This window comes from Poecilia reticulata, chromosome 9 (assembly GCF_904066995.2).
Source record: "Poecilia reticulata chromosome 9, P_reticulata-male-v2, whole genome shotgun sequence".
Lineage (NCBI taxonomy): Eukaryota > Metazoa > Chordata > Actinopteri > Cyprinodontiformes > Poeciliidae > Poecilia > Poecilia reticulata.
Window position 1 is genome coordinate 9,023,929 of NC_088838.1, and position 17,036 is coordinate 9,040,964.

General features: G+C 39.3%; 1 protein-coding gene and 1 long non-coding RNA gene across 2 annotated transcripts; both read left to right on the forward strand.

The window, feature by feature from the left end:
- Positions 1–137: 137 nt before the first annotated feature.
- ggt5a (gamma-glutamyltransferase 5a) lies at positions 138–8,268 on the forward strand. The gene is made up of 12 exons (XM_008417543.3): positions 138–688; positions 1,036–1,163; positions 1,256–1,342; positions 2,460–2,640; positions 2,712–2,872; positions 3,064–3,210; positions 3,900–4,030; positions 5,211–5,395; positions 5,497–5,588; positions 6,866–6,972; positions 7,082–7,192; positions 7,274–8,268. The coding sequence occupies exons 1-12, from the start codon at positions 522–524 to the stop codon at positions 7,418–7,420; spliced, it is 1,644 nt and encodes a 547-aa protein (XP_008415765.1). The 5' UTR covers positions 138–521; the 3' UTR covers positions 7,421–8,268.
- A 1,792-nt stretch (positions 8,269–10,060) lies between these two features.
- LOC145552761 (uncharacterized) lies at positions 10,061–14,928 on the forward strand. The gene is made up of 3 exons (XR_014088854.1): positions 10,061–10,131; positions 10,239–11,081; positions 13,837–14,928. It is a non-coding gene; the product is annotated as an uncharacterized LOC145552761 (long non-coding RNA).
- Positions 14,929–17,036: the final 2,108 nt, after the last annotated feature.

The window sequence follows — 17,036 nt, forward strand, 5'->3', positions numbered from 1 at the left end:
TTATTATTATTATTATTATTATTATATTTTATTTTGACATTTCAGGCAATGTTCAAATGATGTTGCGTTAAATCAAGCCGGGTCTGGGTCTGTTCACATTTGACTCACAGTTTGAGAAATAACCCAACTGGTTTTCTTCTACTTCTTTCAACCCGGTAGTTTTGTGTGTGTGTGTGTGTGTGTGTGTGTGTGTGTGTGTGTGTGTGTGTGTGTGTGTGTGTGTGTGTGTGTGTGTGTGTGTGTTAAACGGATTTTTGCCTCCAGTTACATTTCCGCATACTTGCACCAAACTAAAACAATAACTACAACTGAAACCTTAAGGAGGTGTAAACACATCGGCATGGATCCCTTGGGCTGTTGCGATAACCTTCCCTTTTTCTGCATCGTTTCCTTGTGCTGCGCACGGGAGGTGGAGAGGGGCGCCGCGGTGCCCGCCTCCACCGGTCCGACCAGGTGCGCAGCCCTTCACTCCCGCAGATCGCCGGATTCATCAGCCTGGTGCACAGTGAGTGCAGCGAGGCATGGCAAGATCCAAGGCCAGGGTGTACACTTGTTGCTTGCTGCTTGTTGCTGTTATGATCGCCATCATTGTGATAATTACTGTCACTACTACACGCACGTGCGTGGACGACACTTTCTCGAAAGCTGCAGTAGCCGCAGACACGAGGAAATGCTCAGAGATTGGAAGGTGAGTGATGATTAATACTTTTCTCTTCATTACTGATGGGGAAACTGTATATGTCTGCTTTATTTATCATCGCCTTCGAGGAAAAAGCGGTCAGAATGACGTCCTCATGTTCATCCTCATAGGTTATCTGAGCTCTGCTCCACCTACAAGGGCATTTGTGGTGTGTAAAAGTTTAAAACTCAGTCAGAATCGGAACAAACGTGTTTGAGAGGATTCTTTTTGTCGCGTGCAGTTAATTTACAATGGAGCTCGGTTCGGTTCGGCTCGGCTCGGCTCGGCATACACCTACGCATGTGGAAGGTAATAACATTTGGCACGCAGCAGTAACACCGGCGTGAATTTTTCAGGGACATGCTTCGACTAGGCGGCTCGGCGGTAGATGGCGCCATCGCTGCGCTTGTGTGCACGGGCATCATGAACCCGCAGAGCGCGGGCATCGGAGGGGGGGCCATTTTCACAGTGATGGACAAGTTTGGTGAGGAAATGTCTACATGCAGCCAAACGCGTGCAGCACCGGTGTTGTTGCTGTAATAACAATTACTGATTACTGTGAATGTGATGTTAAAGGTCAGGTGAAGATCATCAACTCCAGAGAGACCATGCCGTCAAAGGTGAACCCCGATCTGCTGAAGTCCTGCAAATCTAACCCGGCAGGTAGGCAGACAAACAAACTGTTGAATGTGCTTCCTTATCTGAGGAGGGCATTTTTCTTTTTTCTTTTCCACCTGTGTGTGTGTTATCAGCTCTCTTCCAGGCCTCGGTGCTCTTGAGGAATTTGGTGTGGTGTGAAAACATTTGCACAAAGGGAAAGCTTGTTTCTGTTTTTTATTTTATTTTTATTTTTTTTACTTTTATTTTTCTGGACCAGCAGTAATACTTCCTGCTTGGTGACTTGAAAAAGACTGTTGCGTATTTCATTTGAATTTCATGCGACACATAAACACCGAGTCGGTCTGTTAAGGAAATACACGATTATGTCATTTTCACTATTTTTTTCCAGAATCATCTTTTTTTTTTGTCTGTTTTTGTCAGCTTGGCACTTCTCAGAGGCAGAGTGATAAATTAAAATAATATCAAACACAACCAAAAAGAACTTATAAATACAAAACACCTTATAAAAGTCACTGGAGATTTAAATTTTAAGTGCACTCTGCTAAGTTCAAGAGCAGAGCTTATTATCGGTCTTTGGCTGCGTTAAAATGAAAGGTGTGATATGTATTTGTCATCAGAGACTCACTGCCTATCTCATTAGAATGGCCTATTCAAAGTCTAAATTGGATTGATCTGCCGGGACTTGGAGAATTAATGATCACAGACGCTCTGCTTGTAATCTGAGTGAGCTTGAGATATTTTGCAAAGAAGCAAGAGCAACAATATAAGTCTGTAGAAGATTACTCAACAAAGAATCGACTCAGGAGGGCTGGCTATAAACTTTCAACATAAAACAGACATATCATTTCAATGCTCTGTTACCTAACTTTTTCAGCAGCTTTCTCCAGGCGCAGATACCAAGAAACTTGTGTCGGTGGATGAAAACATAGTTGAGGGGGATCAAGAAAGCCATAATGAGAGTTTTTGATTGAAAGGCAGAAGATATCAATACTAGTAGTGTTTGAAAGCTATTTATGACTGACTCGACGTTAAATGCATAGTACAATTCAGAAAAAGAACCGAAGAAAAGTCTTGGAATTTCTGCTCTATGCCCAATAGCAGCACCACACTGCAGAAAAGCAGACATATTCAAACTCTGTCCCTTCCTCCTTCCATGCAGAAAGCAAATGGATTGGGGTGCCGGGGGAAATTCGAGGTTACCAATCGGCTCACAAACTTTATGGAAAACTGCCATGGGCCACGCTCTTCCAGCCGACCATCAAGCTGGCCAGAGAGGGATTCCCTATTAATCCGATCCAAGGCTTGTTCATCCCATTCATTAACAAGTCGCTGACCATAAGGTAGCCACTGCTTAAGAGAGACACAGTCTGGCTCAGAATGCAGATTTACGCATCTCTCTTCCTCTCCTCAGGCAACTGTATTCAGATGAAAATGGAAACCTGCTGAAGACCGGAGATGTGATCAAGTTTGAGAAACTGGCTGACACTTTGGAGCTGATTGCAAACAACGGAGCGGACGCCTTCTACACCGGAAGGGTAGCAGAGGATTTAGTCCATGATGTGCAGCAGGAAGGTATTGGCTTCAGAGTTTCCCACAGCTCTCTCTCTCTTTCTCTCTCTGTGTGACGCAGTGATCCAATTACAAACCAGTCTGATTAATGTAAGCGCTGCGGTAGACCGCCACAGATCAGTTAAATATCAGGATTTATGTGAGCTGCTCAGCAAAATCTGTTTGTCACTTTTTTTGTTCTTGGTGTTGTCCAGGAGGAAACCTCACAGTGGAAGATTTGGCATCATATAAGGCCACAGTGACCAAAGCGTGGGTTGTCCCAATGGGAGAGTACCAGATGTATATACCCCCGCCCCCGTCAGGAGGACCGCTCCTCAGCCTCGTCCTTAACGTCATGAAAGGTTCCTGCCGGACACAGACATCAGAGCTGCTGTTTCTTTTTACTCCCAAAATTGAAACGTGGTAGTAAGAAAATCAGGGAACGTTACCTTTCAGAACATTTATCCTAAATTTTTTGACCAGTCTTTGAAAGTAATTGCACAGTGACAATTCAGATTAAAGGGACGCATCATGCAAAGTTTATTGAGCTTTTCATCGTGTTATAAAGTTATTCCCTCTTCAAAAACATACCTGGAGTGTTGCCTTGATTCACTAATGCATGTTTGAGAAATCCTTGAATCTCCCGTGGCAACCATTCACCTTTGCAAAACACTTGGTGGGACGTAGCTCCGCCTACGAGGTCCTGCAACTCCCTCGCTCAGCTCCTTCAGACTAGCCAGTAGCAATTAGCAAACACCTGGTAGAACTGTGCGTCTGCTGAGCTCATTTTAGGAGCTACTGCTCAGAGCAACACTGGTAAAAAAAAGAGTTAATAGAGGAGCAATGTTATGATGGACTTTCAGAAAGAGCTGGAGTTTTTAAAGAGACAGAGACCCAATTTCAAGGCATTAAATCAGGACGTAAAGAAAAGTCACATTTGATATACATAGTAGTTTTATGACAACTGAAGGTAACATAGCTGCTTAATTGTGCTACAAAATGGAAAACACCTAATACTATCCCTTTAAGATACTATTATTTTGGTTTGCAGAGTACCAGATGAAGTCGGCCCCTCATTCTGTTGAGGAAAAGATTCGGTTTTATCACCGCTATGTTGAAGCTTTTAAATTTGCCAATGGACAAAGGAGGCACATTCGGGACCCACGCTTCAAATCAGAAGATGTAAGTATCAAGTTAAACATTCAATGTATGTGTTCATAGATTTAGAAATAATGTTGGAGATTGCACCAAGAAATCAGCTGCTGATCGGAATCGGATGTTTTCTGGTTTTTTCTTCTTTTTTTTTTTTTGTGCAATACTGGCCCTGACTGGATGGTCAAAAAGTTGTTAATCCAATCTTTTCTCAACCAGCAAACACATCATACCATCAATGCAATACATTTAATAATAATTGCATTTTGGTAACATGACTGCTTTAATAATTTGGTCGTAATATGGATAAGTGGATTGACATCAATTGGGTTTAATGCAAATTTTTCACATATGTAACTTACAAATTTGAAATGTTGTGAAGCTCAAATCAGCACTTTTTCCTTTCCTTTCTTCCAATGCTTTATTGTAATTAGTCCTCTTTATCCATCGTAACCGTTATACATGACCGAGTAGACAGAGTTAGTAACCCGGGGTTAACTTACCTGGTTTGTAGGTAGCTTGTAAACACTTTTTTAATGTGAGGGGATCTTGTCAAACTAAATCTAAAGATGCTGAACCTGCATTGCAGCAGTGGGACATGGTCAGCAGTACTTCAAGTGTTTATAGTCGATTACCTTTTAATGGAAGGAAAGCAGGAAGGACTTTTCTGGAACCCTTTTTACCGACAGACTAAAAAGGTTTGATGTAATATTATAGAAACCTGCCAAAAAATTTCTAATCGGTGCATCTCGGTTCTTAAGTAGAGCTTGGATATGGTTCAGTTCCTGGAAACACTGTAAAACAGTATCGTGATCTTTCACACTTAATTTGACTGACAAATTTAAATGACCTTTTGGGCTTTAGCCAGCTGAAGTGGCGTCAGTAGTGAGTTTGTTGGAGCAGCGTTTACATATGTTCAGTGTTCCAGAGTGTCCCGCATTCACAAACATGCTATAGAATGTCACTCCTGCTTTGATCCCGTTATCAAATGTCTTACACAGATCCTGTTGCCCTACATTTTGGTTTTGAGTAGTTGTGTTTTTAAGTCGGGATCAGTAATATTCTCTAGGTTTTACCTGGTGCATCTATGAAATTGGCCCCCCCAAAATAGTATCGAAAGCCAAATGAGTGAAAATAACCCATATGCAAATTTTTAAATTATTATTATTATTATTTCATTTTTCTGTGTGTTCTCCTTCACTTTTCACAGATGGCAAACAAAATAACAGCAGAAAGTTTTGCCAAATACATAGTGACCCTGATTAGCGACGACAGGACACACGATAACCAGTATTACAACCTCACCAATTATCTGGACAGTCTGGGCACCACGCATGTGTCTGTGCTGGCCGAAGACGGGTCAGCTGTCGCCGTCACCAGCACCATCAACCACATGTCAGTACCCGATCCCGCTCCTGCTTTATTTCCCTTTTTATTTTCAATCTGGCTTTAAAGTAAATAAACTGAGTGCTCTGACTTGCACACGTTCTTAACAGATTTGGCTCCAAGGTCTACTCTCCCAGGACTGGAATATTCCTCAACAACGAGCTGTTGGACTTTTGCGGAAGAGTCGATAACATCTTTCCCGGTAATCAGATTAACCTGACGCATTTTCATTGTTTACTGTAGTTGGTTGAGAACAATCCTCTCTTATGCAACAACTCGTTTCTACGACTACATGGTATGGTTCAGTATGGTAGCGCTGTGAGTGGAGCTGCCTGAATTGTGAGAAAGATGGATTATTTCCTCTCTTTTTTAATCAGCCTCATTCACTTCCTGTGTTTTGGGATGGCTTCTGCAAAAACACAAAATCTTACCAAGTATCTTTGGTCTAGTTACCAGTGCAAGCATCAAAGTTCACTTGAAATAAGAAACTTTTCAGCAAGATATAAGAGCTTGATTTAAGTAAATAATTCACTTATATTGATGAAAAAATGCTAGTTCCACTGGTATATTATTTCACTTTTAACATGAGAAAAATGTCTTGTTATAAAATTAATAGTCCACCAGTGAAACTTGTACTTTTTCATCAATATTAAGGGATTATTAACTAAAAACAAGCTCTAATATTTTGCTGAAAAATTTATTTTGTCTTATTTCAATGCATACAAAGACATTTGCTCAAAACTACTTGGTAAGAGTTTGTGTTTTTGCAGCGCAACTTCCACTGCTACTATCTATTTATGTCTAATGTTTCGCTTTGTGTGCAGTTTACATGGTGTTGATTTGCATGTAGCTCAAAGCCTTTCAGTATCAGGTTACAGACTCATGAAGCTGCTGGCTCTTCTTTTCCTTCTGTTTGTTCCAAATTAAACCTGAAAAGTGAACCCAAAGCAAAAGAGCCAAAATACTGTGATAGACAATGAATGGTCTATTAATGCGGTTTTAAAATGATTAAAACCTGCATGAGAGCGTTGAAAGCATGACTGTAATTGTGTTGAAAGGTGTTGACTCAGGTTGACTGAATATGAATGCATCTCACACTTGTCAATGTTTCATAAATAAAAAAATGTGAAAGCCAAGCATGCTTCACAACGGAAATCTGAATATTGAAGGGGTGGAATAATATTTGCACGGCATGTATGCTGGTATTTGCTACTTTTAATAGCTTAGTGTCTGAGTGTGGAAGAAGAGAAGTTGCTTAAATATTCCCCTTCTTAATAATAAACTAGAATTTGATGAGAGATGCTGAACCCAAGATGAGGCTCACCAAAATTAGCTCCATGTCTTTCTCTATCCGACTCACTTTTATTCACAGGCGCTCAGTTGAAGGTGTTTCCAATCACTCCTCTTGTTCTCCTGACAGTAATCACTCTGAACTGCAGTTGTCTATGTTGTCACTCATTGCTTTTGTTGTGTTTCCAGGGGAGCGGCCCCCCTCCTCCATGGCCCCCGTTGTGCTGAAGTCTAAATCCAGAACGCTGGTGATCGGAGCGAGTGGTGGGAACATGATCACGACGGGGCTGGCCTCTGTACGTAGCCATGGCAATCACACTAAGAGCATTTAGGATTATCTGACGCTTCTCACTGTTGTCATGTCATCATGATCACTATAGTCGGTATGTTTTCTTTCTCTTGCAGGCTCTCATCAACCATCTTTGGTTTGGGAAGAGCCTCCAGGATGCGATTGATACTCCTGTTGTCTATGTTGACTCTGAAAATAAAGTGAAGTTCGAACCCAAGTTTGACCAGGTAATTTGTTCGTGACAGTGTCAGGATCAGAGACATGCTGCATCGCTCTATCCTCATCCCATTTTGCTCCTTTCTCTTTAGGGTTTAATCGAGGCTCTCAGAGCGTTGGGGCACAAAAACGAAACGGCAAGCAGATTCTACAATGTGGTTAACGCTGTGGAGAAAAAAGATGGCTGCATCTGTGCTGTGTCTGACGACAGGAAGCTGGGTGAAGCAGCTGGGTATTGACACCACCAGTCAGTAATGCTGGTAATGGGATATTCTGAAAATGAGCGAGATCTTCCTATACCTGAAGGTGTCTGATGTTCTTGAACATTACTGAATCAAAAGCGGAGAAACGGGTTTAATTTGCAGAGCCTCTGCAGAGACATGCCTTCCTGACAGACTGTATACCATGTCGTTACAAGGGGAAAAAAAGAAAGAGGAAAAAAAGAGAGTTTTCTTTTGGCGCTGCAAGTTTGTGCGTGTTTTTACAAGTGCAAGTCTGGAATGTTTTTTTTCCATATATTGAATGCTTTTCATATGTACTTTATTGAAACTCATGAATGAAAACTGTAACTATGATCTTACACATTGTCACTGTACTTTTGGGTTTGTACTTGGGATGTAAACATCCAAGTAAACGGGGGGTTTACATTTTATTGAAACATTTCCTGATTTTCACTGCCGACCCTGATGAACCTGTGGTCTCTGTCGGCGTCGCTGGAGGACCACTGACCGCCTTTGCTCGATGTTGACATATTTTCTTCAAGTGACTGAAAAACATCTAATTTCTGTTAATAGTTCTGGGGAAAAAGTCACAGTGATATTGACCACTGGCCATACAATCCAGGTGACGTTTGTAGAATGACAGAAACACATATTTAGCAGATACCAAAGATGTATTTTTAAAAACAGTTTTGTACATACATGCATTGATAAACACTGGATTTTCAGAGCAATCACTGTCTGAAAGTACTTGTACCTGATCAGCAGGTCTCTGTGTAAATCTTAAAGTTTAAAGTGCAAAATAAAAATCTATTTCATTTAGAATGTGCATGTATAAATGTAATAAACATTACTTTTACATATTGGGATTTTGACCAGATTCCACTTTTTCATTGTTCCCTTTGACAAGTTCAAGATGAGCTCAGATTGAGTTCATGCCATGTAGCAGGTAACGTTCTACCTCATAACATAAAGGAAGAGACTGATCTTTAAGTTGATGTGATCTGTTTTTACAGATCTACTTGTATAAAGATATATACTATTGTCTTTCACACTAGTATATGTGTGAAAGAATATTTCACACATAGCTTGAAATGTTTCTGTAATTTCGGATGATGTACAGATAATGAAAACCTAGAATTCAGTCTCAGAGCATTAGAATGCTGTGAAAAAGGTCAGTCATAGAAATAGAAACGCAGCCTAATTAAGATGAGTGCATTGTCAGCCCGGCGGTCCTGTTGAGCTGCTTAATGTTTTTACAGCAGGTCCACTCCAGACTGCTGCTGAAATCTGCCTGACTGGAGTGGGAGACTTGCATGTATGTTTATTGATTTTACTGTGTCACCTCTAACCCTCCATAGAAACCGGTGTGAATTTTCCAGGGACATGCTGCAATGAGGCGGCTCGGCGGTAGATGGCGCCACTGCTGCGCTTCGGTGCCCGGGCATCATGAACCCGCAGAGCCCGAGGATCGGAGGGGAGGAGAGGTTCACTTTCCCCTTACTTGTCTTCATGCGGTGGACTGAGCGGAGCTGCCAAAGTTGTGAGGAAGAGTCAAATAAACCTTTTTTAAATGGATAGATTTTTCCCTCTTTTATTAATCAGACTTGCGCCTCATCCATTTCCTGTGTTTGGGATGGTTTCCAGACGGCTTCCCCTTGTCTGCTCTTGTTTAATGGTTTGTTAATGGTTAATGGTTTGGTATTAATTTGCCACATAGCTGGCAGCCTTTCAGTGTCAGATTGCAGGCTGACAGAACTGCTGGCTGAACTTTTCCTTCTAATTAAACATTAAAACGGAACCAATTAAAGAACCAAAATAGTCTTCTTCTGCAAATCACAAATATTTCTATTTATTTATGTGATTTAAAACTAATAGCCACAAACCTACGTGTGCTTTCAGAAATTATGCTCAAGTGATTCTGTATGTTTTTGACCTGAAATGTCAAATTAAAGAGTATATTTTAGACTTTAATCATAGAAAACTGTCACAAGGTATTTTAATAATTCTGGAGTAATGTTTACCTAACCAAGGATTATTTGGTTTTAAAATGTATTATGAACAAAAACCTACAAAGAAAGCATGCATTCGACTCCCAGCCCCTTAACTTTACAACCTTTTAATAAAATGCAGTCAGTTGTCTTCAGAAGTGGTAATCTGGATATCACACAGTTTGCTTGTCAGACTTTTATAAATAAGAAATGTAATTTTCCTTCCTCTTTGCAAATATGTTCAAATAAAACTACAATAAAGTACACTGAAAAATATTCAAAGTATGAATAATATTTGCGAGGCATGTATGCTGCAATCTGATACTTTTACTGGCCCAGTGTCTCCGGGTGGAAAAGGGAGGAAAACTGAAGAGAGCCTGGAGATACATTAGGGACAGGAAACTTCTCAAAAACAGTATAAAGGGAAATTTGCATAAATATTCTCCTTCTTAATAACAAAACAGAATTTGATGAGAGACATTGAACACAAGATGAGACACATAAAGATCAACTCCATGTCTTTCTTGATTTGGCGCTCCATTGAAAGCGTTTCCAATCATTCCTCTTGTTCTCCTGACAGTAATCGCTCTGAACTGCAGTTGTCTATGTTGTCACTCATTGCTTTTGTTGTGTTTCCAGGGGAGCGGCCGCCCTCCTCCATGGGCCCCATTGTAGTCTAAATCCAAGACGCTGGTGATCGGAGCGAGTGGTGGGAACATGATCACGATGGGGCTGGCCTCGGTACGTAGCCATGGCGATCACACTAAGCATTTAGGATTATCTGACGCTTGTCACTGTTGTCATGTCATCATGATCACTATAGTCAGTATGTTTTCTTTCTCTTTCAGGCTCTCATCAACCAAGTTTGACCCCAAGTTTGATGAGGTAATGCCTTTATGATCATGGGTTTAATCGAGGCTCTCAGAGCGTTGGGGCACAAAAACGAAACGGCAAGCAGATTCTACAATGTGGTTAACGCTGTGGAGAAAAAAGATGGCTGCATCTTTGCTGTGTCTGAAGCTGGGTGAAGCAGCTGGGTATTGACACCACCAGTCAGTAATGCTGGTTATGGAGGATGTTCTGAAAATGAGCGAGATCTTCCTGTAGCTGAAGGTGTCTGATGTTCTTGAACATCACTGAATCAAAAGCGGAGAAACGGGTTTAATTTGCAGAGCCTCTGCAGTGACATGCCTTCCTGTTACTATAACAAGAAAACAAGACTGTCTTTTTAGTCGCTGCCACTGTACATATTTTTATACGAGCAAGTGTTTTAAATTTTTTTCCCTTTATTAAATGTTTCACAAAAAATATTAAGACTGATAACCGCCATTGTCTCTCAATAATTTCTGATTTTTCACATGTAAATAGGTTTCATGAGGTTCCGTATTATTTTATAAGTTTGGACTAGGCACCTACCCACACTGACCAATTACAATAAATAACTGTTTGACATGTTCAACTCTGGGTAATAAATTTATACATTATATGTTTCCCTTTCTGAAATAAGTGACCAAAGACAAGTGCTACTTTTTCACGATATGTTTTTACATGTACCTGTGCTGTACTTGCCATGTTTGCAGAGTTTGAAGCAGCAGTTCTTGTTCTGGTTATCTGAGCAGCTGCAGGGACTGGAGGGGTTGAGTCTCTGTTGTTGCATTGCCAACGCTAGAAGAGCAGCAACTTGAATAAAGGTGAATGGATCAGATTTCATACATTTTGATGCATGCGGATAGTAATTTGAATAGTAATTTTTGTAGTACTGATTATATTGAAATATCGATTATTTTTGACAACGCTAAATGTGAAGATCTGCTGAAGTCCCGCCCCCAAAGGCCTTTAAACTGGTTCCAGGTTTGCCTGCTGCTTATCTAACACACATGAAACTGTTTGTCACTCCCACGACAGGTACTTCTTGTTTTTCCGGCTCTATCTTACAGACCATCTTGTGCTCTTGAGGATTTCAGTGTGATTCAGTAAACACTGAAATGTGGGTGCACATTGAACACAGGTTTCAATGTGCCAAAAGCTGCACATTGAAAGCTGTGCAGGTTTCAATTTGCAGCTTTTGGCACATTGAAACCTGCAGCAATGTTCTGCAGATTAAAGTGTGAAAGCATTGCTTTAGTTTTTTCTATCAAACATGCACGGTTGAATATGAAGAGAGAATATTCATCGCAAAATGTTACACAGACTTCAAGAAGTAGCACTGATGAGGTCAAACTTTTCAATTGGAGCTGCTTATTTGTCCACACCTGTGTCTGATTAAGAACCTTTGGGAGGACTTGAAGACGTTCAGCTGTGATGTGACTGGATAGAGACAGCGTCTGAGCCTCAGCTACTTTTCAAAGAAAAAACAGCAAACATTTACGTCTCTCGAAGCGGATTCACTCATGGGGGCTAAATGCAGTTGTTTCAGGTCTTTATGAATAAAAATGGTGGCCTGTAGTGAAATAGAAAAAACATGTGCATTATTTCCTGGTTAAGGCACACTTTTTTCATAGATTAGCTGGTCCTGTGACTTATATACGTTTTCACCTTCTTAATGATGCATTTTTTGACAAATGGAACTTATACACCAGAGCAACTTATTTCCATATTCTAGTTACGGCCTTCTTTGTTTGCTCTCTGACACAGAATCCTAATATGTATACAAATGTTTCTTAAAATCTGGTTAGTGTTTCTTTAACTTATCATAATCAATCAAAGCTGTAATTCAGACACATTAATTGAAAATCCACTTGTTTTTAAAAATATATGTGATAAACTGAAGTGTTGGTTGACTGATTTTGATCATGGAAGTTAAAAATACTCACTCCTGATGGTTAGCACGCGTTCTTTAGCTAAATTCATTTCAGTTATTTTTCAAAAAGTAAAACGTGCTGAGCATTTCAAACAAACAAACAAAAAAGTGTTACTATGTATTGCATCAGGCCATCATTCACAAGAACCAGTTCTGAATTCAATGTTCATTTCTCAAAATATGCTGTGAACAGATTAACAAAACAATATTTACGTTTTTGTGCATTTGTATCTCATTTGTTGTACTTTTGCCGACTCAAGCACTTTAACACCAAACTTGATGTGTTCCTTTCTAGTAGTTGACGTTTCCTCCTCCTCTCCAGCCTCTGATTCAGCCTTGCTGGTCATTCACCATGACCTCGTCATTTTCAGGAGGCAGTACACCATTTGTGCCAAACTGGGCTGATAGTTTCAAAGTACAGTCACAAATGCTGGCTACTAAGGAGGTAGAACCAAACTTTGAAAAACCGAAAAGATAAACTACCGCAATGAAAAATGGTTAGATATTAATGATTAAAACCAAATGCAATGCAGAAATAGCAACAGGGAGGCTGGTCAGGTACCTAACGTGTCTTAAAGATTTTATTAATGGTGACAAAGTTGGATGGACTTGGAAAGAAAGTGTTCAGACACATATGGTTACGTTAGCGAGGAAAAATATTGTATTTACCATTCTGAGACACAGTAAAGCTGTCAGTTTGGAAGCACAACATATTAGGAAGAAATTTAAAGAGATTAAGTATGAATACGGGTGTGCAGAAGAACTGGTTGAGATTTCGGTTTACACACATTTAGGCAGAGGTGCAAGCATCCAGAAACTATGCCAGGAATGACCCTGTTTGTTCCAGGAAGGCTTTAGTGCGCACATTCTCCAAATGACTGGTGTGAATTTGAAGGAGAAATTCATTATCAGCGTACAAATGTTTGTTAAACTTCCTCAAATATTGGTGTACAAAAACACCTACAAATCCTCTGCAGCTACCACCCTGTTCATTGTTTTTGTTTAATATTATGTTGCTTCTTACACTGATATTTTGGCTGCATTTAATGCTTATCTGCACCAAAACCACAACCAAACTCAGACTTCACATCATGTAACTAATTTATAAATATATCTGAAGCATTCCTCTCTCAGCTTTCCTGTTCTGCAGTTTATCAGTGCAGGGAGTGTAGGAAGTCCCGCCTTGTCTGGCCGATTTGCAGAGATGGTAACATTAGTATAGTCATGACCCACATGATGACATAACCCCCACTGTCAACCACTGTTTCAGTCCTGAGCTTTTGTTGTGTTTCCAGGGGAGCGGCCCACCTCCTCCACGGCTCCTGTTGTGCTGAAGTCACAACAGGACTTCAGCACAACAGTGCTGAAGTCCTGTTGTGTCGGAGCCACCACTCGCTGGTGATCGGAGCGAGTGGTGGCTCCGATCACCACCACTCACTGGTGATCGGAGCGAGTGGTGGCTCCGATCACCACCACTCACTGGTGATCGGAGCGAGTGGTGGGAGGTGGATCACGACGGGGCTGGCCTCTGTACGTGGCCATGGCGATCACACTAAGAGCATTTAGGATTATCTGACGCTCCTCACATGTCTTCATGATCATCAATATCTTCACATTCCCACCAGTGTGTTTTCTATCTCTTTCAGGCTCTCATCAACCACCTTTGGTTTGGGAAGAGCCTCAAGAAGGCGATTGATACTCCTGTTGTCTATGTTGACTCTACACAGGGAAGTTTGAACCCTTACACAGAGTAATGTGTTTGTGACTGTTTTCAGGGAACAGGGCACACCTTGCACAGCTTTTTACTCATCCTGTTTTTCCCATCGTGTGGAGAAAAACGACAACTACATCTGTGCTGTCTGATGACAGGAAACGTGGAGAAGCAGCTGGTTATTGATGCCTCTAGTCCGTAATTCTGGTTACACAGGATTTCTTGAAGCAGAATGTGTCTGTTGTTCTTAAAAATCACTGAACAAGACACAGAGAAACAAGTTTAATTTGCGATAACTCTGCAGTGACGTGCAGAGTTCCTGCTGATATGACTTTCCAGTTAGGAATTGGCACCTACTCACACTGCCATAGATACCAGAGGTGCATTGACGATGATGTTACTGTGCTTGACTGACCTGAACCAGGAGATAATGAGTTTTGGATTGTCGTTATCTGTAAACCATAATCATAAAAATGACATAAAAATGAATTTTTTGGCATGTTTAACTCTGGGATAAACCTATGTAATGTAATATATTGTATTTTCTGAAATGAGTAAATTTTACTTTTTTGTAGTATTTCAATTTTTCTTTAGATCTACCTGTACTTGTGCCATGTCAGCAAAGTTTCCAGTTTTCAGTCGCAGCTCATTGTTTTGGTTAGGGAAGCAGCAGGGGATGCTGCTAGTGCAGTAACATGAACAAAGGTAAATGGAGCAGTTTATGTAAATTTGACGCTTGCATCTTTGACTAGTAATTGGGGCCTGCCATAGCAAAGCAACTCATGGAAGGAAACTATTACTCTAAAGCTAAAAATAACCTTGTATATATCAAAACATGCAGCTGGATCTCGGCATGTGGGCATTTCGAGTAACCATGGCGACTTAATCTGAGTGAAGAAAAGTAGTAGTAAATAATTTGGTATTCAAAGATTATTGTTTTTTTTCCGGTCACGAACTGTCATTTTTACTTTTGTGTTGAATGTCTGTTTTATAATATATAAACTCACAATGACAAAAAAAAAAAACAAAAAAACATTTGAACTTTTCTGAAAAATTCACCAACTACACATTTCTTGTTAAGTAGTACTTCAAAATTACAGAAGAAATCATGTTTTTTTTTTTTAACAATAACATTTGTTGTTAATCAGTTGCTAAGAGATGACCGAGTTTTCTGGTAACCAAGTGCAACAAACTAGAAATCTAAGGTTCTTTGAACAATAATATTTGTTGTTAATCAGTTGCTAAGAGATGACAGAGTTTTCTGGTAACCAAGTGCAACAAATTAGAAATCTTAGTTTTTGTGAACAACAACAATATTTGTTTTTAATCGGTTGCTAAGAGATGACCGAGTTTTTTGGTAACCAAGTGCAACAAACCAGAAATCTAAGGTTCTTTGAACAATAACATTTGTTGTTAATCAGTTGCTAAGAGATGACCGAGTTTTCTGGTAACCAAGTGCAACAAACTAGAAATCTAAGGTTTTTTGAACAATAATATTTGTTGTTAATCAGTTGCTACACTGTTAAAAGTCATGGCCTCCATTAGCTGACATAACGCTTTTACTTACAATTAACATAATGAGTTCATAATGAGAACTTCAACTACTTTCTTTTATAATTTACCTTCATATTTTTCTAGCTTAGTTCCTACAAACTATATATTTTTTAGCACATAATTTAATATATATGTGTGTTTGTCCTTTACTTGTAGATGCATTCATGTCTTAAGTGTGTGTGTGTCCCCATTCCCCCAAGTCTTTTTAATTTAATCTTATTTTTACATATATCTGACTTGTTATGCCAAGCCAAGCCACGTTTATTTATATAGCACTTTAAAACAGTTCCACTGACCAAAGTGCTGTACAGCCACAGAATTAAAACAAGTGACCACCCTGGCATAACAAGTGACTTGTTATGCCTCATTTTGCAAATAAGGTGTGCTGTCTTTCTTGGGTCAGCTCCTCCACTATTGGTCAACAGACAGGAAGGAGCAGAATCCATGTGCAGATCTGTTGACCAATAGTTGAACTTACCCAAGAAGGATAAGCTCCCCTTAAGATGGCCCACACAGCCAGCTGACATTAGAAAAATGTCACTGCCCACCTTATTTGCATAATAAAGCAGAAATGCATAAGGTAAAGAAAAAACATGAGACATATAAAAGCAACACCTGGAAAAATGTTTTTGGGGAAAAAATGATAAAAAAAAAATAAACATTTAAGAGTCATAAGTGAATCTACAAGTAAAGGGGAAAAACTATTTTTTTAAAACAAAACTAAATTGTGCTAAAATCTGTAATTTGTTGGAACTAATGTGGAAAATTTATATGGACATTATAGATGGTCAATTACATTTATAAAACATTAGGTAAAGTTCTTAATTGGTGCATTTTAAGAGCATTTATTTATTGAGATGCATATTAAAAAAATTATTTCTGTTATTTGCCCAAAATGTTTTTGGTTTTATTTGTCGGTTTCGGTCCTCCAGTAAATGTCAACACTTCTGCTTCTTGGACAAATGTTTTCTTTTACACTTGATTTAAGGCTTGTCTCATTTGTATTTGATAGAGAAAGATAAAAATAAATGTTTGATATTTGAAATGGAAGCATATTTGGTGTAATTATTTTTAGGAAACTGGTGAACTTGGCATTATTAGTGGAGAAAGTGAACAATATTTGGAAATGTTAGTTTACTTAAATTGCAATTTTAAGTTCAATTGCTGCCTTAAAATCTTGAGTTAACTTAACTCAAAAAGGGAATTGGTATGAATGAAGTTAGTCAGTTTAACTTTAAAATTAGAGTTGAAAGAATTTATAGTTGTTTGTTACTTTAACAAAAGAAAACAAGCTTTTTTGAATGGATAATGTAACTTTGCAAGTTGTTTAAACTCGGAGTATGAAGTTCATACAACAAGTAGTCATTAATTAGACAAGTGGTATAACTTAATTATTTGAGTTCAAATAGAACATGATTGTAATTATACTTGACAAGAGTACTCAAGTTTTTGAGAATGAATAATGTTCTATAGTTAGTCATTTCAACTTATGGTATCACATTTAAACAATAACTTATCATCAATTGCGCTACTTTTCTAGCTTGGCATCCTAAGTTGGAAAAGTACATTATTTTAAGTTGC